This window comes from Miscanthus floridulus, chromosome 18 (genome assembly GCF_019320115.1).
Source record: "Miscanthus floridulus cultivar M001 chromosome 18, ASM1932011v1, whole genome shotgun sequence".
Classification (NCBI taxonomy): Eukaryota; Viridiplantae; Streptophyta; class Magnoliopsida; order Poales; family Poaceae; genus Miscanthus; species Miscanthus floridulus.
Window position 1 is genome coordinate 95674385 of NC_089597.1, and position 22973 is coordinate 95697357.

The 22973-nt window shown below is 43.8% G+C and overlaps 1 protein-coding gene and 1 pseudogene across 1 annotated transcript; both read left to right on the plus strand.

Moving 5' to 3' along the window:
- LOC136524221 (uncharacterized) overlaps positions 1-17108 on the plus strand; it is a 27042-nt pseudogene extending 9934 nt beyond the window's left edge.
- Positions 17109-17617: 509 nt separating this feature from the next.
- LOC136519749 (uncharacterized) lies at positions 17618-21973 on the plus strand. The gene is made up of 2 exons (XM_066513123.1): positions 17618-18334; positions 21610-21973. Exons 1-2 carry the CDS (start codon positions 17796-17798, stop codon positions 21932-21934), a joined length of 864 nt encoding a protein of 287 aa, XP_066369220.1. The 5' UTR covers positions 17618-17795; the 3' UTR covers positions 21935-21973.
- The last annotated feature ends 1000 nt before the right edge of the window (positions 21974-22973 follow it).

A 22973-nucleotide genomic window follows, 5' to 3' on the forward strand; every position in this document is an offset into this window, starting at 1 on the left:
CGAGTGGCACTAGATGACCGATATGCAAACAAGTTTGCCCCTCTTGATAGTATAGCCATCTATCCTAAACCTGGTCATAAACTTCTCTACACACCTATGACTGGTGAAATGAAATGCCCTAGGTTATACCTTTGCCTTGTGCATTCTATTCCATCTCCTCTAATGTTGATGCAACACATGCACCAACATGATCAATAATGATATGATCCACTTCATATCATCATGTGATCATATTGGTCCATTGATCTTGACATCACTTGCTTTTCACCATTGCCTTCGTCCATCGGCGCCAAGTCTAGCTCAAGCTTCACCGCCACACGGTCCATCACTCCAAAGCCTCTGACTTGCCCTTCACGCTTGCAACCGGTCCATCAAGCCAAGTCTTGTCTTGATCTTCTCCACCTTGATCACATGACTCAATGTCATGTCTCATGTGCAATAAGCTCCTTCATCATCACATGTGTTGAAAGGTCCTAATGGCTAGAGGGGGGAGAATAGCCTAATAAAAATTTCTACAACAACACTTAACAAAATGGTTAGACAATTATGAGGCGAAGCAAGTGTTGCGCTAGCCTACTCAAAATGCAAGCCACCTACCACAATTCTAGTTTAGATAGTATCTATTCACACAATAGCTATGATACTACTCTATGTTAGTGTGCTCTCAAAGGCTAACTAAAGAGCCACACTAACCAAGCAAGCAAACTCTCACAACTAACTACACTAAAGAGCTTGTCAACTAGTTTGCGGTAAAGTAAAGAGAGTGATCAAGAAGGTTATACCGCTGTGTAGATGAATGAACCAATCAATCACAGGGATGAATAACAATCAAGACCAATCACCTTAGAATCAATGATGAACACAATGATTTTTTTACCGAGGTTTACTTGCTTGCTGGCAAGCTACTCCTCGTTGTGGCTTCACTCACTTGGAGGTTCACGTGCTAATTGGCTTCACACGCCAAACCCCCAATAGGGTGCCGCACAACCAACACAAGATGAGGATCACATAAGCCACAATCAATTTACTAGAGTATCTTTTGACGCTCCACCGGGGAAAGGTCAAGAACCCCTCACAATCACCACGATCAGAGCCAGAGACAATCACCACCCTTCGCTCGACGATCCTTGCTACTCCAAGCCATCTAGGTGGCAGCAACCACCAAGAGTAACAAGCAAAATCCACAGCAAAACACGAACACCAAGTGCCTCTAGATGCAATCACTCAAGCAATGCACTTGGATTCACTCCCAAACTCACTATGATGATGAATCAATGATGGAGATAAGTGGGCCGGCTTTGGCTAAGCAAACAAGGTTGCTATGTCAATGAAAATGGCCAAAGGTTATGAGCTACAGCAGGCCATGGGGCTTAAATAGAAGCCCCCACGAAATAGAGTCGTTATACCCCTTCACTGGGCATAACATGGGCTGACCAGATGCTCTGGTCCAACTAACCGGACATAGCACTGGACGCTCCAGTCATGAATACCGAACACATCCGATCGGCATACCAGACGTGTCTGGTAGCCCCCAGACTACCATGTGTCCAGTTCAAAACAACAGAGCCATTGCTACCCATTCTACCGACGACCAGACGCTCACACTAGACGCAGAACTATGAACGATCGGACGCTGAGCCACCGAGTCCGGTCAAGTCCAGTAAGCCACCAGGCCGACTAGACGCGTCTCGATCGGACAAGTCTGGTGATACCAGACCGGACGCTGCCAGACGCATCCGGATGTGTCCGGTGTGGCGACCGGACGTGTCCGGTCGCTGAGTTTGTCGCCAAAATATCGGACATGTCCGGTCACCATACTAGACACGTCTGGTCACTCTGTAACCAGCGTGACTAACTCCTCTTCAACTCTATCTTCTTCACCCTTGCTCAAATGTGCCAACCACCAAGTGTATCACCTTGTGCACATGGGTTAGCATATTTTCAAAATCATTTTCAAGGGTGTTAGCACTCCACTAGATCCTAAATGCATATGCAATGAGTTAGAGCATCTAGTGGCACTTTGATAACCGCATTCCAATACGAGTTTTACCCATCTTAATAGTACGGCTATCAAACCTAAATGTGATCACACTCTCTAAGTGTCTTGATCACCAAAACAAAATAGCTCCTATGGTTTATACCTTTGCCTTGAGCTTTTTGTTTTTCTCTTTCTTCTTTCCAAGTCCAAGAACTTGATCATCATCATGGTATCATCATCATGTTATGATCTTCATTTGCTTCACCACTTGGAATGTGCTACCTATCTCATGATCACTTGATAAACTAGGTTAGCACTTAGGGTTTCATCAATTCACCAAAACCAAACTAGCGCTTTCAATCTCCCCCTTTTTGGTAATTGATGACAACCCTTATGTAAAGATATGAAATGAAATTCAATTGAATCCATGTTGCTTGCCCAAGCATATTTACCATGTGTAAAAGGATATGGACAAGTTTCATGAACCCCAAATGGTAGCAATTGCTCCCCCTACATATGTGCTAAGAGTTTGGATTGTAGCTTGCACATATGCTTAGATAGGAAATATAGGAGTCAATGTTTACCAAATGATGCTAAGGTATAAAAGATGGACCTTTGAAGCGTGATACCAATCGGAGTGCACCAATATACCATCCTTAGCACCATGGTTAGCTCAATACCATTTGGAAACAATACTTGGAAATGAAAGTTATCTAGTGATTTTATTTCATCATTCAATCTGACAACTAACATACATCACACAAGCATGGATGTTTAAATTTAATACTTGTGCCATGCAAGCAAACATATGAAATACACATTCAAATGCACCATACAAGTTCATGAGCTTGCTCCCCCTACTTGTGTGCTCAAAATTTTAGTTGATCCCTTTTCTTTGTCATATCTCTCTCCCTATGTCATATATCAAGATATCTTTATGTTTTTCTCCCTTTATGATACTTCTCCCCCTTTTTCACTATATCTATATTTGTTTCTCTCCCCCTTTGTCATCAATGACCAAAAAGGTTCTAAATATATATAGTATTACTTATAGGGTCAAGATTATCAATGTCAATCAATGGGGTGAGGATCATTTTCCCAAATTTGGTCCAATCTAGATTATTTGCCAAAGATATTTAACTCGGTTTGATCCAAGGACAAGCTTCTTCACACCTCCAAATAAGGGTTATCTTGTACCATGTTGAGTTAAATACTTAGAGCTCATTTTCTAGATTAAACACTAGGTTGACAAGCCCATAAACATGTCATATGCTACCACTAGATCAAGTCAAGCATAGAAGCCATAGTGATACCATATAGACATCAAAACATTTGATTTTCATGAATGAGCCTCATAAAATAGAACCACTAGAAAGGTCCTAATAAAATTAAAAATGTGACTAGATGCACTAATCATGTCCTTAGCAAAGATGTATGTCACGCCAATCAACTTTTACCTTGGATTGCTCGAAGGAGAGGCATGTCATATGAGTGGGGGTGCATCAACACATATTTGAGAAATCCAATATGTTCAACTCATTCCTTAGCTTGCAAAACCTTTTCTCATCCAATGGCTTGGTGAATATATCAGCAAGTTGATCTTTGGTGCCTACACTCTTAATGCAAATGTCCCCTTTTTGTTGGTGATCTCTTATGAAATGGTGGCGGACATCAATGTGCTTTGTTCTTGCATGTTGAACTAGATTGTTGGTCAACTTGATTGCACTCTCATTGTCACATAGCAATGGCACTTTCTTGAACTTGATTCCAAAGTCACTCAAAGTGGCCTTCATCCAAAGTACTTGTGCACAACTACTACCGGTGGATATATATTCGGCTTCGGTAGTTGATAATGCAACACTATTTTGCTTCTTTGATGACCATGAAACAAGTGATCTTCCCAACAATTGACATGTGCCCGAGGTGCTCTTCCTTTCAACCTTGCATCCCGCATAATCTGAGTCAGAGTAACCAACTAGCTCAAACTTTGCTCCTTTGGGATACCACAAACCAACATTTGGTGTATGCTTCAAGTACCTCAATATCCTCTTTGTAGCCTTCAAATGACTTTCTCTTGGTGAGGCTTGAAATCTTGCACACATGCATACACTAAACATGACATCCGGCCTTGATGCGGTCACATAGAGTAGGCTTCCAATCATAGACCGATACAACTTTTGATCCACCATGTTGCCACTTGCATCACTATCCAAGTTGCCATTTGTTCCCATTCGTGTGCTAATGACTTTGCTATCAATCATGCCAAACTTTTTGATCATGTCCTTGATATACTTGCCTTGACTCACAAATGTACCATTCTTTAATTGCTTGATTTGAAGACCAAGGAAGTAACTCAATTCTCCAATCATGGACATCTCAAACTCATTAGCCATCATCTTTCCAAACTCATCACAAAATTCTTGAATTGTTGATCCAAATATGATGTCATCAACATAGATTTGCAATACAAATAGATCTTTTCCAATCTTCTTGATGAAAAGAGTGGTGTCAACCTTGCCCATGGTGAACCCTTTAGAGAGTAGGAAATCCCTCAATCTCTCATACCATGCTCTAGGTGCTTGCTTCAACCCGTACAATGCCTTCTTCAACTTGTACACATGGTTAGGCTTCTTGTCATCTTCAAAACTAGGAGGTTGCTCAACATATACTTCTTCATTGATGTAGCCATTGAGAAATGCACTCTTAACATCCATTTGATATAGCTTGATGTTGTGGGCACAAGCATAGGCTAGCAAGATTCTAATTGCTTCCAATCTAGCAACCGGGGCATATTTTCCTCCAAAGTCAAGACCTTCAACTTGTGTATATCCTTGTGCTACTAATCTTGCTTTGTTCCTTACTACTATCCCATCTTGATCTTGCTTGTTTCTAAAGACCCATTTGGTTCCAATCACATTGTGTCCCTTTGGTCTCTCTACTAATTCCCATACTTGATTTCTTGTGAAGTTATTCAATTCTTCATGCATAGCATTCACCCAATCAACATCCTTCAATGCTTCATCTATCTTCTTTGGTTCAATGGATGACACAAATGAGAAGTGTTCACAAAATAATGCCAATCTTGATCTTGTTTGTACACCTCTTGAAATATCACCAATGATAGTGTCCAAAGGATGATCTCTTGCAACATTGGTTGGTTGGAGGATTGGAACTTGATTGCTTGCACTTGCTTGATCATTTGGTTGAGATGATGTACTAGTCACTTGATCTTGTTCATTATCATGAGAGCCACTTGCACTAACTTGATTTGTATCATCTTGCACATTTGCGTTAGAGAGCACTTGCACTTGATCATCTTCATCATCATTCACTTGCCTAGGCCTCAATTCATCAATATCCATGTTCTTCATGGCATTTGAAAGTTGAATGCCTTTAACATCTTCCAAGTTCTCATTCTCTACTTGCGAACCCTTGGTTTCATCAAATTCAACATCATGAACTTCCTCAAGAGTACCACTATCCAAATTCCAAACTCTATATGCTTTGCTTGTAGTGGAGTAACCAAGTAGAAATCCTTCATCACATTTCTTGTCAAACTTGCCCAATCTAGTGCCTTTCTTCAAGATATAGCATTTGCAACCAAAGACCCAAAAATATGCAATGTTGGGCTTTCTACCATTCAAGAGCTCATATGGTGTCTTTTCTTTCAATCGGTGACAATAGAGGCGGTTGCTACAATAGCAAGCCATGTTGATAGCTTCGGCCAAAAAAGATTGACTCATATTGTACTCACTAAGCATAGACCTTGCCATATCAATGAGTGTTCTATTCTTCCTCTCAACAAGGCCATTTGATTGAGGAGTGTACTTGGCCGAAAATTGATGTCTAATTCCAAATTCATCACATAACTCATCAATTCTAGTATTCTTGAACTCACTACCATTGTCACTTCTAACTCTCTTGATGGTTGTTTCAAATTCATTGTGAATGCTTTTGACAAATGATTTGAATGTTGCAAACACATCACTTTTGTCCACTAGAAAGAATACCCATGTATATCTAGTGTAGTCATCCACTATCATAAAGCCATATTTATTACCATCGATACTAGTGTATTGTGTTGGCCCAAACAAATCCATGTGCAATAACTCAAATGCTTTACTAGTGCTCATCATGCTTTTCTTAGGATGGGTGTTTCCAACTTGTTTTCCAGCTTGACAAGAGCTACAAAGCTTATCCTTTTCAAACACAACATCTTTCAAGCCTTTAACTAAGTCATGCTTAACCAATCTATTCAATTGTTTCATTCCAACATGACCAAGCCTTCTATGCCATAACCAACCAATGCTAGACTTAGTGAACAAGCATGTAGATAATCTAGCTTCACTAGCATTGAAATCAACCAAGTATAGATTCTCATATCTAAAGCCTTTGAAGATCAAGTTAGAGCCATCTACACTTATGATCTCTACATCATCTATCTCAAATATGCATTTGAATCCAAAATCACACAATTGTGCCACGGATAGCAAATTGAAGTTCAAGCTCTCTACTAGCAACACATTGGATATGCTCATGTCATTGGATATTGCAATCTTACCAAGCCCTTTGACCTTGCCTTTGCCATTGTCACCAAATGTGATACTATCATAACCATCATTGCCATTGGTGTTGATTGAGTTGAACATTCTTGCATCACCGGTCATGTGTTGAGTGCACCCACTATCAAGAATCCAATGCCTTCCTCCGGCTTTGTAATTAACCTACAAAAGAACATCAATTCTTTTTAGGTATCCAAACTTGCTTGGGTCCTTGAAGGTTAGTCACTAAGCTCTTTGGTACCCAAATGGCTTTCTTCTTTGAGCCCATCCATGGTTTACCAATGAATTTAGCCTTCACACCATTTGTACCCTTAGTAAGCATATAGCATGAATCAAGCTTAATGGAGGATACATTAGCATTTTTGCTCTTGTTTTTGCATTCTTGCTCTTTGTGACCCACTTGCTTGCACCTAGTGCAAAATCGACCATTGTTCTTCACAAAACTAGTCTTGTGAGGAGCAAAGGCCGCCTTGCCTTTCTTGGGGGTATAGCCCAATCTCTCTTTGTAGAGAGAAGCTCTTTGCCTACCCAAGCACATAAGCAAGCGGTCCTCACCACCATAAGCCTTAGCTAAGGTGTGAGTGAGCTTAGTGACCTCCTTCTTGAGGTTCTCATTCTCAACCACTAGTGAGGCATCACAAGTGAGACCATCACTACTAGATGAGGTAGAAGTGGAAGTGCTACAAGAAGGGTTAGTAGTAGCAACAATGATAGGCATAGATAGTGATGTATCAATTAAATCACAAGTTACACCTACATCACAAGTTTCAACATGCTTCTTTTTATCTTGTTCATTAAGTAAAGTGGAATGAGCTTTTTCAAGCTTTTTGTGAGCCTTGCCAAGCTTCTCATGGGCTTCCTCTAGCTTCTCATGAGTTGCTTTGAGCTCATCAAGGGCTTGCTTAAGGGCTTTTACCTCCTTATTCAAGCTCTTGCATTCTCTTCTCTTAATGTCAAAATGTTCTTTAGCATCTTCTAGCATGTCAAATAATTCATCTTTAGTAGGTTCATCATTATCACTATCACCATCATTTTCATTTTCGTCATCATGTTCTTCATCACTTTCATCATCACGAGATTGAACCTTAGTGGCCTTAGCCATGAAGCATGATGAAGATTCGAAGAGAGAAGGCTTCTCATTGATGACAATGCTTGCAAGAACCTTCTTCTTGGTGGTCTTGTTATCATCACTATCATCATCATCATCACTTGAGGAAGCATCACTATCCCAAGTGACTACATATGAACCACCCTTCTTCTTCTTGAAGGCCATCTTGTCCTTCTTCTCTTTCTTTTCCTTCTTGTCCTTCTTCTTATTCTTCTTGTTGTCATCATCATTGTCACTATTATATGGGCATTGAGCAACAAGATGATCTTTGCTTCCACACTTGAAGCACCTTCTTAACTCTTCTTTGTTCTTGGATGAAGACTTCTTTCTTCTAGCATGGTAGCCCTTCTTCACCATGAACTTGCCAAATCTCTTGACAAATAGAGCCATATTCTCATCATCATCATCATCCCATGATTCATCTTCTTCACTTGATGTTTCTTGCTTAGCTTTGCCCTTGGATGATGTGGCTTTGAATGCCACGCTCTTCTTCTTCTTATCCTTCTTCTCATCTTTCTTCTCCATCTTTTCTTCCTTCTCATCATCATCTCTATAAGTATCATCGGTCATTATATCTTCCAATACTTAGTTTGATGTCATGGTGTCCAAACCGCTTCTTACTAGAATGGTGACCAATGTACCAAATCTTGAAGGTAAGCATCTCAAGAACTTGTGGGAGAAGTCCTTATCCTTCACTTCTTCTCCAAGTGCTTTGAGATAATTGATAAGCACTTGAAGCCTATGGAACATCTCTGGCACACTCTCATCATCCTTCATCTTGAAGCATGCAAACTTTTCTTTTAGAATGTAAGCCTTTGCACCCTTCACGGCTTGAGTGCCCTCAAATGATTCTTCCAACTTCTTCCATGCCTCATGAGCCATCTCAATATTTTTGACTTGCTCAAATGTTCTTTCATCAATTGCATCATGAATAGCACTTAGAGCAATGTCATTATTTTGGAGAAGTACTTCTTCGGTCGCGGTGGGATTCTCTGGATCTTCAATCTCAATTTTGGTTTCTACCACCTTCCAAACCTTCCTATTGATTGACTTGATATAAGTTGTCATCTTGGCCTTCCAATAGGGATAGTTGGAGCCATAAAATTGGGGTGGCTTCTTTGTGTTGTTGATTTGAGCCATTTTTACACCAAAGGTTGTTAAGCCTCAAATCACGGTGACCTCGGCTCTGATACCACTTGAAAGGTCCTGATGGCTAGAGGGGGGTGAATAGCCTAATAAAAAATTTTACAACAACACTTAACAAAAATAGTTAGACAATTATGAGGCGAAGCAAGTGTTGCGCTAGCCTACTCAAAATACAAGCCACCTACCACAATTCTAGTTTAGATAGTGTCTATTCACACAAAAGTTATGACACTACTCTATGTTAGTGTGCTCTCAAAGGCTAACTAAAGAGCCACACCAACCAACCAAGCAAGCTCTCACAACTAGCTACACTAAAGAGCTTATCAACTAGTTTGTGGTAAGATAAAGAGAGTGATCAAGAAGGTTATACCGCCGTGTAGATGAAGATACCAATCAATCACAAGGGTGAATAACAATGAAGACCAATCACCTTAGAATCAATGATGAACACAATGATTTTTATCGAGGTTCACTTGCTTGCCGGCAAGCTACTCCTCGTTGTGGCTTCACTCACTTGGAGGTTCACGCGCTAATTGGCTTCACACGCCAAACCCTCAATAGGGTGCCGCACAACCAACACAAGATGAGGATCACACAAGCCACAAGCAATTTACTAGAGTACCTTTTGGCGCTCCATTGGGGAAAGGTCAAGAACCCCTCACAATCACCATGATCAGAGTCGGAGAAAATCAACACCCTTCGCTCGACGATCCTCGCTGCTCCAAGCCGTCTAGGTGGCGGCAACCACTAAGAGTAATAAGCGAAATCCACAGCGAAACACGAACACCAAGTGCCTCTAGATGCAATCACTCAAGCAATGCACTTGGATTCACTCCCAAACTCACTATGATGATGAATCAATGATGGAGATGAGTGGGAGGGCTTTGGCTAAGCTCACAAGGTTGCTATGTCAATGAAAATGGCCAAAGGTTGTGAGCTACAGCTGGCCATGGGGCTTAAATAGAAGCCCCCACGAAATAGAGCCGTTATACCCCTTCACTGGGCATAACACGGGTTGACCGGATGCTCTGGTCCAACTGACCGGACGCAGCACTAGACGCTCCGGTCGTGAATATCGGACGCATCTGGTCGGCATACCAGACATGTCCGGTAGCCCCCAGACTACCATGTGTCCAGTTCAAAACAATTGAGCCATTGCTACCCATTCTGCCGACGACCGGACGCTCACACCGGACATAGAACTACGAACGATCGGACGCTGAGCCACCAAGTCCGGTCGAGTCCAGTAAGCCACCAGGCTGACCGGACGCGTTTGCTAGAAAATGACCGGACGCTGAGCCTCAGCGTCCGGTGGATTACAGTAAGCATCCTTGCCCAATCGGACGCGTCTGGTGATACCGGACCGGACGCTGCCAGCGTCCGATCAGCTGCTCTACCGTATACTGTCTTTTTTGATTCACACCAGACGTGTCCGGTGTGGCAACCGGACGTGTCCAGTGTGGCGATCGGATGCGTCCAGTCGCTGAGTCTGTCGCCAAAATACCAGACGTGTCCGGTCACCATACCGGATGCGTCCGGTCACTCTGTAACCAGCGCGACTAACTCCTCTTCGACTCTATCTTCTTCAACCTTGCTCAAATGTGCCAACCACCAAGAGTATCACTTTGTGCGCATGTGTTAGCATATTTTCATAATCATTTTCAAGGGTGTTAGCACTCCACTAGATCCTAAATGCATATGAAATGAGTTAGAGCATCTAGTGGCACTTTGATAATCGCATTCTGATACGAGTTTCACCCCTCTTAATAGTATGACTATCAAACCTAAATGTGATCACACTCTCTAAGTGTCTTGATCACCAAAACAAAATAGCTCCTATGGTTTATACCTTTGCCTTGAGCTTTTTGTTTTTCTCTTTCTTCTTTCTAAGTCCAAGCACTTGATCATCATCATGGTATCATCATCATGTTATGATCTTCATTTGCTTCACCACTTGGAATGTGCTACCTATCTCATGATCACTTGATAAACTAGGTTAGCACTTAGGGTTTCATCAATTCACCAAAACCAAACTAGAGCTTTCATGTGTGAGCTTTGCAACATCTCCAAGCCATTTTCACCTTCATGGCATATGTTGCTCACACACATGTACCTGTGGACTAATCACCTGTGTATCTCACATAAACACAATTAGTCCACCTAGGTTGTCACTCAATTACCAAAACCACACAAGGACCTTTCACCTCTATGCTAATGAAAAGATGGTGTTAGAATTATTTTAGCATAGTTTTTGTTTATCATGTTCTGTACAGGCATGGCTCAATGCAAAGGTAACTTGCAACTAAAGAGAAAGCGAATGACCATGAATGAGTTGTGTCTTCTTTGCGCAACGTTATTGGAGTTCATCATGTGCCTTGCTTCATCTCTGATTTAAATTTATCTCGTGACTTACCCAAATTAATTTCAGAGTTCCTGTAGGGGTTAGTCCAACAAAATAAGTAGTATCTACTAAAGCATACTTTTGGCTCAAAAATCAACCTAAACACCACGTCTAATTTGACTTAGGAAGGCATTTTAACCTAAGCACCTCGCTTAATTTAAAAGCCTTTGGAAGTAAAATCAGTACACCTTTTGGGTTAAACTAAGCACCATGCCTAATTTAAAAGGTGTATGAAAATACTCCAAACCTTAAGTATACTATGGCAAACAAAGGTAGTATGAAGCACTATAGAGATTTATTCAATTAGAGATGAAAAAGCATGATTGTTATTGAGCATGATTTAAAGATAGAGACAACCAAGATGAATTAGCAACATGGCATAAGATTTTTCAGAGAAGCCCATCCCTCGGGCTTGAATTTTGTAAGGTAAAGTCAAGTTTGGATGGATGTGATTCAATGTTGCATGATAATTGGTTGGACATACCTTGAGTCATCATCGTTCATTCTATTTGCTTCAAACCTGAAATGGTTAGTGACAAAAATACCTAAAGAAATATTTTCACAACTATGTTTCTATGCTTATTTCATAAGGGTATCACAACAGAAGGTGAAAACTCATATTATCTCCCAAAAGTGCTTGTTTTAGGACAGAAGCTCGTCCTTGGGAAACCTTCAAATTATGTTTCAAATTGGTGAAGTGGTTTCCCCTCCAACACCAACCCTTGTGTGTGTGTCTCAAGATTTATGCCAATGAGATTTGCAATATTTGTGATAAACATATGTATCTACAACCACCCTTTCAACAATTTTATGAACAAGAAGCATGAGGGGGTTGAAGATCTTGTGTGTGGCAATGTTGGAGAGACTAATTAATTTAAGAGATTTCTCATATGAGAATGGATTTGATGAGGTGTTCATGAAATAACTCCCATGCTCATCGATGCCATCTTCCTTTTCAAGCTCCAAGGATGTTTCTTCATGAATGTGCAATATTTTCCTTAGATTGGAGACTCTCGGGGTGATCTTCTCTAAGGCCTCCTCCAAACTTAGATGAGTCATGTTTATTAAAGAGGTTGATTTAAACTCACCGTTTGGATCTAAGCCAAGTTTGGATTCTACCCATAAGGCTTTGTTCTTGTCCATCCATTCTTTAGCATTCCAGCCAATTCTTAATACATTTTAGCCAATTCTTAATACATTCCAGCCATTGTTGTTGCTCTTCTTGGTCATCCTTGTAGTCTTCATGACTCCTATGCTTTGGTTGTCTTAATGGATTTCTAGGGTCATCATGAGACTTAGGAGAAAGAGCATAAGAGGGATCATTGGGGTCAAGGATGGGTTCAAATAAGACATCTAATGTGTGTATAGAAGGGAAGAAGATAGGATTGACTTCTAAATAGCTTGGCTCTCCTTCTATGGCATCACTAGACATGCCATCCTTGAATTCTTCTCAATGTCCCACATGGAAAATAAGGACATTTTCTAAGAGATCCCTTCTTGAGAGGATTTGAATTATATTTGCTTGAAGGTCACTTATGAGAATTTAATGCTCTCCCAAAATCCGCACCAAAGAGGTCATCCTTAATCTCAACAGGGATTTCCAAAGGTGGAATTCCTTCTTCTTTTGGGGGATTTTAGGGTATTGGTGGTTCAGGATTGATAGCTAAATCTTGGGATCGGAGTGGTTGTGATTTGGCTATCAAAACTTCCTCTTCTTGTTTCGAACAGGATTCCTTCTCTTCTTTGAGGAGTTCATAATTAATGCTAGTGTAGGGAGTCTTTCCACTAATTCTATCAAGCATAGACCTTGCTTCACTGGCAGACAAATGAAGGAAAGCTCCTCTAGAGGCTACATTAAGGGATTCCCTGGAATCCTTGCTAAGACCCATGTAAAAATGTTGAAGAAGTACAAGGTCTTGAATGGCAAGGTTCGGGCCAGTGATGATGAGTTTATTAAAATGATCCCACGATGTACCAAGAGATTCTTCTAGTTGTCTAAAATTTAGAACCTCCTTTTGAAGGATGACTACCTTAGAGATGAGAAAGAAACGTAAATAAAATTTAGAGCATAATGTTTTCCAATCTCCTTGCATACTTCCTACGGTTAGACTGTACCATTGTTTAGCCTTTCCTATCAAAGAGAACGGGAATAACTTCCATCTTAAGGTTTTGTTAGACATGCCAGCGATACACAAGCATGCACAGGTTTGTTCAAACTCTCGTAGGTGTGAGTATGTGTTTTCATCGCCTTGTCCTGAGAAGGATTTATCCCAAATTAGTTTTATCAAACTCAGGCGTAGCTCATAACCAGGTGTTATGATAGGCTCTGAAGATTCTGGTGGTTTTAGGCTTGCACTTGTGGGTTTAGCATATTGATAGATAGGAGTGGAATCCATGCTAAACGAAAAAGTAAAACAAAAGAATGAATAAAAGATAAAAGGTTAAGCTAGGTTTGTAGTTAATTCAGCAATTGTTTCCTCAGCATCGGTGCCAGAAAGCTTGTTGGTATATTTTAACGTACATAGATAAATCCGCAAGCGCACAGATATCGCTATAGCTTTCACCCGGAGGTATTCCAAGTATCGTATCCACAGGAAAATGTGTGAGACTAACTACGGTCTAACTTAACTAGGGGTAGCAACAAGGTTAGGATAAATAGGAGCATAGAGAGGATAACTAAGGTTCTCTAGTTTTAACTTGGGTAAGCTATGTCCTCTATTATTCAACTAGGAATATTACTAGGGGAAGCACAAGCAGAGTATGTTTCCTATAGTAACTAAATCCTGCTAGGCCTACAAACGGGAGGTGGACTACATAGGATTCAACGATGCTATAAGAGTCACCCTCGTGAGCTGCCACCGATCCAGAATGTAGGGTACATCCACAAGTAACCCGTTCTAAGTACCACGCTTATACCTACAATTACTACTTTAACCTAGAGCGTCCTATAGATTAAAGCACTCAAAGAGTTGTGAACCTAATGAGCAATATAAACACGATGCTTACTTGAATTATAAGTTGATTACCAGAGAGATCTCGAAGGCAAGCTCAAGTAGAACTTGGATCCACCAAGGTACAAGCCATAGAGTGAGCACCGATAGGCTGTCACCTCATCCAAACTCTTTCCTCGCTCTCTATTTCACTATTCTATTTATAAGACAAGATCCTATGGAGGACTAATCTTCTCTTGATTGCTGGCTCTGATCTTGAAGATATGAATTAGGGTTTTAGGGATATGCTGAGTGAGGGGGGCAGGGGCTGATATATATATAGGCCAGAGTGTCCATCATGAGCCCTTGGATCAAACCGACTTAAAGAATGGCGTAGATGCAATCTAGGAGGCGGTGGAGAACCGACATAACGAAGCGGAGGTTTACAGGTGGGCCCAGGGGCCGGGCGGCCTGCAGGTGGGGTCGGCCGGCCCCACATGGCAGCCCCTCGGCTTCCGCTTCGGTGTGGTGTCCTCTGGAACCTTCTGGTGCCTGTTTCGCGACGGATAAGCACGATTAATTCTGACATGTAGGTCCATCTTGACGGTTTTCTAGATAAACCATGCAGAAAATACAGATTCACCAAAACTTGTGGAATTTGTTAGTTTAAACCCCTAGACCTATGTTGGTGATCACAATTTTGCCCTTATACATGTTTTATTGATGGTTTAAAATGGTTGTTCACTACCGTCAACGGAGAGCATCCAAGTGCAGCTTCAGTGATTATTGCATCTAGCGGCAGTTGGTGATTATGTTTCGTTGCAGATTTCTCTTGTTACTCTTGGTAGTTGCCACCACCTAGACAGCTTGGAGCAGCGGTGATCGTTGAGTAGAAAGTGATGATTGTCTCCAGCTCTGATCAGTGATATTGTGAAGGGGTTCTTGTGCCTATTCCCAGCTGAAGCACGAAAGGCAACTCTAGTAAATTGCTCATGACTTGTGTACCCTCATCTTGTTGCAGTTCTTACGGCACCCAAGTGTTGGGCTAGGCGTATGATGCCTATTAGCGCTTGAGCCACCAAGTGAGTGCATTGTCACAACGTGGATTAAGTTGCCAGCAAGCAACCGAACCACGGGATAAAATATTGTGTCTCATTGTCTCATTGGATTTCATATTGGACACTTGCCCAGTTCGGTATTGCTCTCTACTACTCTTGCATTTCATACATATATATCTCTTGTACAGTAGTTGCTTATCTTTTTAGTTGCCTAGCTAGTTGTTTTGCTTAGTTGTAATTATTTGTAACCAGCTTGTTCTCTAGTTCACTTGTGGTAGAAGTAGCAACTTAGCTTGTTTGAGTGAATGACATTTACTAGAGGTCATAGCAACTAGTTTGTGGTAAGTGGCTTGCCTATTTATTGTACAACTAGAGCAAAATTGCATTATCGCCATTTAGCTGTTTAACCAATTGCTCTAGTGTTTTGTAGAATTTTTATTAGGCTATTCACCCACCCCCTCTAGCCATTTAGGACCTTTTAGGTGTGCACTAATCCAGTAGTGGTGCCATAAGTGCCATTGTCGCATCATGGCCTAAACCGGCAATGACACTCACTCAGCATATCACTGCCGGTTGATGATCCAATCCAGCAGTGATAGTCATGAATATCACTGTCGGTTTCTTCTCTGACCCGATAGTGTTGTGCCTATTATCATTGGCGGGTTGCCTACCCGGTAGTTATAGGCCACCCTATCATCGTCAATTAATCTCCACCGGTATGGACTCTGGCAGTAATTGGGGCTTCCGACCCGATAGTGATTATTAGATCTGGAGTAGTGTTTGTTGCTGTTTTCATCCATGAACCTATATATGCCAGCACACTGGATTATGATTACTTACAACTCATAAGCACCACATGTACACAAGCTAACATGTTTTGATCTTCTGCATTTATTTGCTGCCTTTTTCGAGTATATGACTCTATGCTAGCACACTGGTTTCTGATTAATAGCTAGCTGGCGGAGAGACTTTGGCATTTCACCCATCATCAAAAACGGGTTTCGCACTTTTACCATCCCGCAAAATGGTTTCGCTCGTTTGCCATTATGAAACTGGTGTAACCCGTGGAAATACATTTTGGGTAGTTTTAATTCGTGGAAAAAAAAGAAGAAACGTCCTTCCACTTCTACCCCTGCCTTTCTCCTTATACGAGAGCTGTCCTGCTTCGGCGACGGCTCCGTCAGCGTTGCGGCGGCGGCCGCCTCCGTCTCCGGCCGCGGCGCGCTCGACCGGGCGCTGCAGGTGGCCACCACCAGCGTGTACAAGGCGTTGCTGTCCTCGGGCAAGGAGATGCTCGTCCGGGTGACGTGGACCCGGAGCGCCCGGTGTCGCGGTCGCCTTCGACAATGGCGGCGCCAACTCCTCAAACGCGCTGAAGCCGTCGCCGCCACCGGCGAGGACAAGGCCTGTCCTGCTGCTGCACAAGAGACGAGGGAGCCGGTTGCTAGTCACCGGCGCCGGACGGCCGTCGGCGTGCACTGGGACACTACGGAGGCCAAGTACGCCTCGGGGTCGTCGTCCCCGGAGCCCGACCGCGACTACTGCCTCGCTGTAGTGGCCGACGCCGAGCTCACGCTCCTCCTCGGCTCCGGCAGCGCGGCGTGCGAGCTCTCCCGCCGCCTCGGCCTCGCCCCAGGCAACGTGCGCGCCGCGCTCCTCGTCAGCCGGCGCGAGCAGCTGCGGTGCGCGGCGGCGGCGCACGTCACGCGCTGCAGGTTCTGGGAGGGCGGGGACGAGCACGAGGTGGCCGTGCACGCGTGCCGGGGCGGGGGCGAGGGGGAGCTGCGGTCACCATCGACAACGAGAAGGTGGCTGAGATGCGGCGGGTGGGCTGGGGGTTCGGTGGCCGGGGCGGTAGCGCGGGCTCGGGCTCGGGGCGGCAGGGGCAGAGGTGGAACGACGTGTTTTTTTTTTCCACGAATTAAAACTACCAAAATGTATTTCAGTAGGTTACATCACTTTCGTAATAACAAACGAGCGAAACCATTTTGCGAGATGATAAAAGTGCGAAACCAATTTTGGATGACGGGTGAAATGCCAAAGTGTCGCTGGCGTATGACCACTATCGGCTGCAGCAGAGGCGCAAAGCACTACGCGTCAGACAGCTCATCGGCACTGTGGGTCTAGGTTGTCCATGTAGCAGACAAGAAAAACGATTGAAAAAAGCACAATGCACACCCCTCCCTCATGGGCTCCACGCCTCCACCCCACCCGGTTTGCATGCACGCAAGAAAGGCTCCCTACAACACCATGCACGTTGAAGGCTGCTAACGTCACTACAACTAGTACAATAGCAATAGCAGACCTCTCTGGTTCGCCGCTTTCCATTTCTCACAGGCTCACACTTCTCCGGCTGCCCTGCCTAAATAAATCTAACTCCCTGGCCGCATCACCAACCAAACCGGCCGTAGCCACCAACCTTCCATTTCGGACCTCCGATTGACCCAACGGCGAAAGCGAGAGCTAGCTGTCCCCATTCCTGATTCCATACGCCCGCGTATAGCTAGTACTCACCGACGCCACCTCCATCTCTAAAGAGGTTCGCTGGGTTCGTGGTCCTTGCTGCCATCTCGCCGTGTGTTGATCCCCTCAAGCTACAGCTACAAGGAAGCATGGCCTCAGGTTCCAGATCCAGTGGCCACGGATCCTGCGCCCGAGGTAGCAGCCGAGCCCTCACCGAAGCTCCTTCGACGGACAACGCTATCATCGCGCACCAGCTCAACCTTGAGTTCGAGGCTATGCCAGCCGCGGAACTCATCGCCCATCTGAACCGCTCCCATCGCACAGCCGACTTTGTCGACGCGGCGCTTGTGTTTGCTGCACGCGAGCGCAGGCTCGCAGATGCTGAGGACCTTGTCCATGCGACCAACGAACGCATGGACAAGATGCAAGGTGAGATCGAGGCGCACAAGTACAACGCCCTCGAGGCAAAGGCTCAGATCCGCCGGGCCGCCGAGACGGAGATGGGGCTGCGGGCCGAGATCCGCACGCTGCAGCTCAGGACCACCGACACTGAGGCGCGTGTGCGGCACAGCTCTGGCATCAATGGGCGCGGGCTCACGCAGCAGGCTAGTCGTGGTCTTAGCAACATCAAGGAGGAATATGGAGAAGAAGCGAACCGCGAGGTTTTAGAAGATGCCCTCGGAGCAAGGTACCAAATCTCCTACTATTGTTTGTACGCAGGTTCAGTTTTGTTGTTTTCGCCTGCTATAGCCTATTATCTAGCGTTTGGTTCGTGGGATGGGGTGAGATGGTCCCTGTTACGAGGACGTCCTCTGAGGGAATATTCGGCCGATATGCGGGATGCCCCTGTAACAAAAAAAATTGAGAGGACGAAGAGGGACGAGCAGCATGTGCACCTATGGAAAAGAGAGGGGCACCGCGAGGACAAGGCCGGGTGGGGCGGCGGCAGCGGCGTGGATTGCTCCCCGGTGAGCTCCGGCAAGCGGGGGAGGTGAGATCCGGCGGTCGAGGAAGGCGACCTTCGGCGGACGGGAGTGGGAAGCGAGCTCTAGTTGTTGGGCGAGGGAGGTAAGATCCGGTAGGTGGGCGAGGGAGATGAGTTTCATCACCGCCGCACATAGCGTGGCCCCGCTCATCCTCGTCGTCGGCTGCGGCCATGACAACTGCTATGGCGGCCTAGCTTGCTGGGGAACGAGGAGCGGGACGGGCTCACTGAGGAGGAGGCGTGGGGCGGGCTTACTAGGGAAGGAGGCGCCTACGGAGGAGACGTGGTGCGCGTGCGCTATGCCCGTGCACGAGCCCAGGCGGTTGGGGATGAAGAGAAAGGAGAGGAGAAAGAAAAGGAGATAAAAGTAAAAAAAACTGACAATTAAGTCACACCTGTCAGTACCATATCCCACTTTTGTTGTCTGTGGTCTAAACAGAAAACAGGTTCGTCCCATCCCTCGTGAGCCAAACAGAGAATGGGGTTGTCCCGTCCCACAAACCAAAGTCGAGACCATCCCACTCCACTTTAACTCCGAACCAAATGCTACCTTATACCATGGAGGACGATACGCCCCACCCCGCCTCCTCTCCCACCGCCCCAGCCAGCTACTACCTCGTCGCTGGCCTCGTCGCCCACCTCCCTCCCCCCTCGACCCTACCCTTCACTAACCACAGCGCGTCGCCCTACCTACCCCACCCTGCCTCCTCTCCCACCGCCCCCAGCTAGCTACTACCTCGTCGCTGGCCTCGCCGCCCACCTCCCTCCCCCCTCGACCCTACCCTTCACTAACCATAGGGCAACGCGCCGACATTGTCCTCGCCTCACCCCTGCCCCCGCCCCTCTACCCCACCCACCCTAAATCCCAGGGCAGGGCACCGGTGAGCTCCGCCACTCAGGGTGGGCGTTCGGTTCTCGGTTCGGTTTCGGTTCGGTTTCCTCGCTTATTGATGAAATTCGGTTCCTAGAAAACAGGAACCGATCGGTTCCAAAAAATTTAGGAACCGAGCATTTCAGTTCTCGGTCATTTCGGTTCGGTTCCGGTTCTAACCGAACTAACCGAAATTTTTCAGAAGACCCCAAGACAATAATAAATATACTTGTTCTAAGGTAAATTTATGCAACACTATATTCATTTTTAATAATAATAATAATATATAAGAAAACAATAGCAATATAGTAACACAAGTTCAAATATAAAACACTACACATAAACCAAACATAATCCTACAAAATACAAGTAAGTGAAGTATAATTCATGTAATTCGGTTCTTTCGGTTAATTCGGTTAACCGAGAGTAGGAACCGAATTTTCTTCGGTTATTTCGGTTCCTCAATATCAGGAACCAAATAAGGAACCGATTTTTCGGTTCCGGTTATTTCTGTTTCAGTTCCGGTTCTTTCGGTTCAGTTCTCGGTTAAATTTGCCCAGGGCTATCCGCCACGACTCCCCCGCCGTCAGCCCCGCCCAACCATCTTCCCCCACCGCCCCGACGGGCGGTGCCCTCGCCGCCGTCTCGCCCGCTTCTACCATCGTGTCGTGACCGCCCCCTCCCCGAAACCCCCCTTCTAAGGCCACCGAAGATTGATTCCCTAACCTGCCACAACCCTAACCCTAACGCCGCCGCCGTCTTCTTCCTCTCCGACGGGGCCCGGGCCCGGGCGCATGGGCATGGTCGCATGGGAGAGGGTGAGAGAGAGAGAGAGAGAGAGAGAGAGAGAGAGAGAGAGAGAGAGAGGGTGGGCCAGCCCACGTCGCTCCGTCCGCGCTCCGCGCGGCGGTCGCATAGTAAACTTTGCGTTATAGCATGGTATTATTAGTCTCGAGAGAACCCTACTACTAATGTCCATAACCGACTATTTGCATGGGTGGAATCACAGGGTATGTCAGGTGGGCCATGGCATACCCTGTGGGGCATGCCTTGTACTTAACACTGGATTGTCATCCTTTAGATAAAACAATTTGCAACAATAGTTATTCATGTATCTCCCTAGTCCGATGGTAACACTGTTGCCTTTTAACCTGAGGTCGCTTGTTCAACCGATCTAAGCTGCATTTTTTGTTTCTATTTTCCATTTTTATGTCCACTTTAAAATTAACTATAGATAATATATTTCTCTTTAGTTTTTCTATTTTCATCCTATCATGTTGTGTGCCGTGAAACCGAGTAGTTTTTAATTTCTGATCTTTTATCCTCTCTTGGTATTAATAACTATATATGATATATTTTATCCTTTACTTTGTAGTTTTTTATCCGATGTTGTGTGCCCTAGTGAGACACGCCCTGAAATAGAATGGCAAATAAAAGTGACATCACTTCGGCATCATTTCATTATCACTACTGCTATGTACAATGCTATTTTAAATTTCCATTTTTTTGTCCCCTTTAAAATTAACTATAGATAATATACTTGATCCTTTAGTTTTTCTATTTTTATCTCCTCTTGTTTTGTCTCATGAGACCTCAGATGTGTCTTTGTTTTTATGTTTTCATTTTTATCCCCTCTAAATATTATAGATATAAATAATATATTTCATCCTTTATTTTGCTTTTTTCATCCCATCTTGTTGTGTCCTGTGAGATATGCCATGAAATGTAATGAAAATCAATAGCTATATAGAGTGTCGTGTCCGTTTACAAAATCTGCACTCCAACATTAGTTGTGTATCATGGAGATTAGCCAGATCAGTGATTAGATATTGGTTTGTAATTCGCCCAACATTAGCATTAGAAGATGGTTATATTTCAAATTATTTTGTGTTTCATTTGAATTTCTATACCGTAATTTGTCATAGTTTTAGCTTAACCTTTGAATTTCAAGCTTATCATGTTATTAATGCATGTGGTTTTACCGAAATGGAATATGGTTTACCCAATTAAAAATGGTTTTATAGAACTGCACAAGAAAATTTTCTGTACGGCATATCCTATTCTCAAATCCTAGATCTGCCACTGACTATTTGTTACACTGCCTCAGAGTTACAGCAGGCCACAAGGTTCCAAAAGAGGAGGCACAGGGAGAAGACGTGGCAGCAAGTCATCATAGACGTTCGCAAGTGGAACAGCCTGCAAGAGCCACCAAGAAGGCTCGCAGGCAGAAGGGGACATCCTACTACAAAATGGTTTTGAACACCCTCATGGAGAAACAGGAGCTTCTCCCAGAAAAGGAGGCCTTTGCCAAGGAAGCTGCTGCCACTGCATCCAAGCTGCTGTACCGCAGGTGCTGGTCGAATGCACCATATACGTCCGCAATGTCTACGGCTGTGAAGGAGGAATCTAATGACGAGCTGAATGATTCTTAGTGGTAGATGCATTATATTATTTTCCTATTATTATTTCAAAGCAAGGATTTATTAGCTAGTGCAAACCATTTGCATTAGCACTGTTTTCTTTCTCCTATGTTAGGATTATTACTTAATGTTTTTTTATTTTTGAAAATTGAATATATATCTTAAAAGCAAAGCAAGGACTTAGTTCAACATATATATTTTATCTTCTTTTTTTCTGGAAATACATATATGTTGATGCTCTGAGGCAAAAGGTAACTAGGACGTTAGGCGCGCTCCGCTGCCCCTGTTTTGGCCTCGCGCTAATGGTAGGAAGCTGAAGTTAGCAGACTGTTTGAATGCACATGCAAGACCGAGTAACCATGTGACTACATATGTGATATAAGACTAAATCATTTATGCTTTACAACACCATTACGAATAACTATTTTATACTTACATAGTTCAGCGATATAATACAGGGGATGTATAAAAGAGTAGAAAGGGAAATTTTGCACTGCAGAACACTAAATCAAACATATATAAAGTACAGAGATATTAGTTCACTATTAAATTTAGGTCAGGATTACAGGAAATGTGTTTCGTGGACTGAGAGTGTAGGAAAAAGTTCATATAAGAACATGTCTATTCTTCAATCTTCATCAACAACATATTAGGCCATCATCTCTAGCTGCCATTTCACAGTGAATTCTATCCTCTCATATGCAAAATTGAGAATCTTCTTTATGAGGCTAGTCTGCAGAAACATCATTCATTATTCAGTTAAACAAAAGGGTTAGCATTGTAAGAATGGTTTCATAAAAGATAAAGGATGAGTCGATGATAACTCTAGACTGGTCAGGGCATGCCAAACTGACCACCTCTCAAAGGTTGGCGTGCACAAGTCAACCACTAATTAACAAAATAAAAAACAGAAGCACTCTAATAGGATGATCTAATGTTGTTCGATTGAATCACATCTAAGGAATTCCTAAAATGAATATTGTACAGCTAGTCAATTCCTGGCTCATCGTAATGAGGAACAAAGTCGGAAGTACCAGCATTATACAATTAA

Excerpts from the sequence above, each read along its gene's own strand:
- LOC136519749 (XM_066513123.1), top strand. The coding sequence starts at position 17,796 with ATGGCCTCAGGTTCCAGATCCAGTGGCCACGGATCCTGCGCCCGAGGT. Across the intron at positions 18,335-21,609 it reads GAAGATGCCCTCGGAGCAAG|AGTTACAGCAGGCCACAAGG; the intron begins GTACCAAATCTC and ends ACACTGCCTCAG.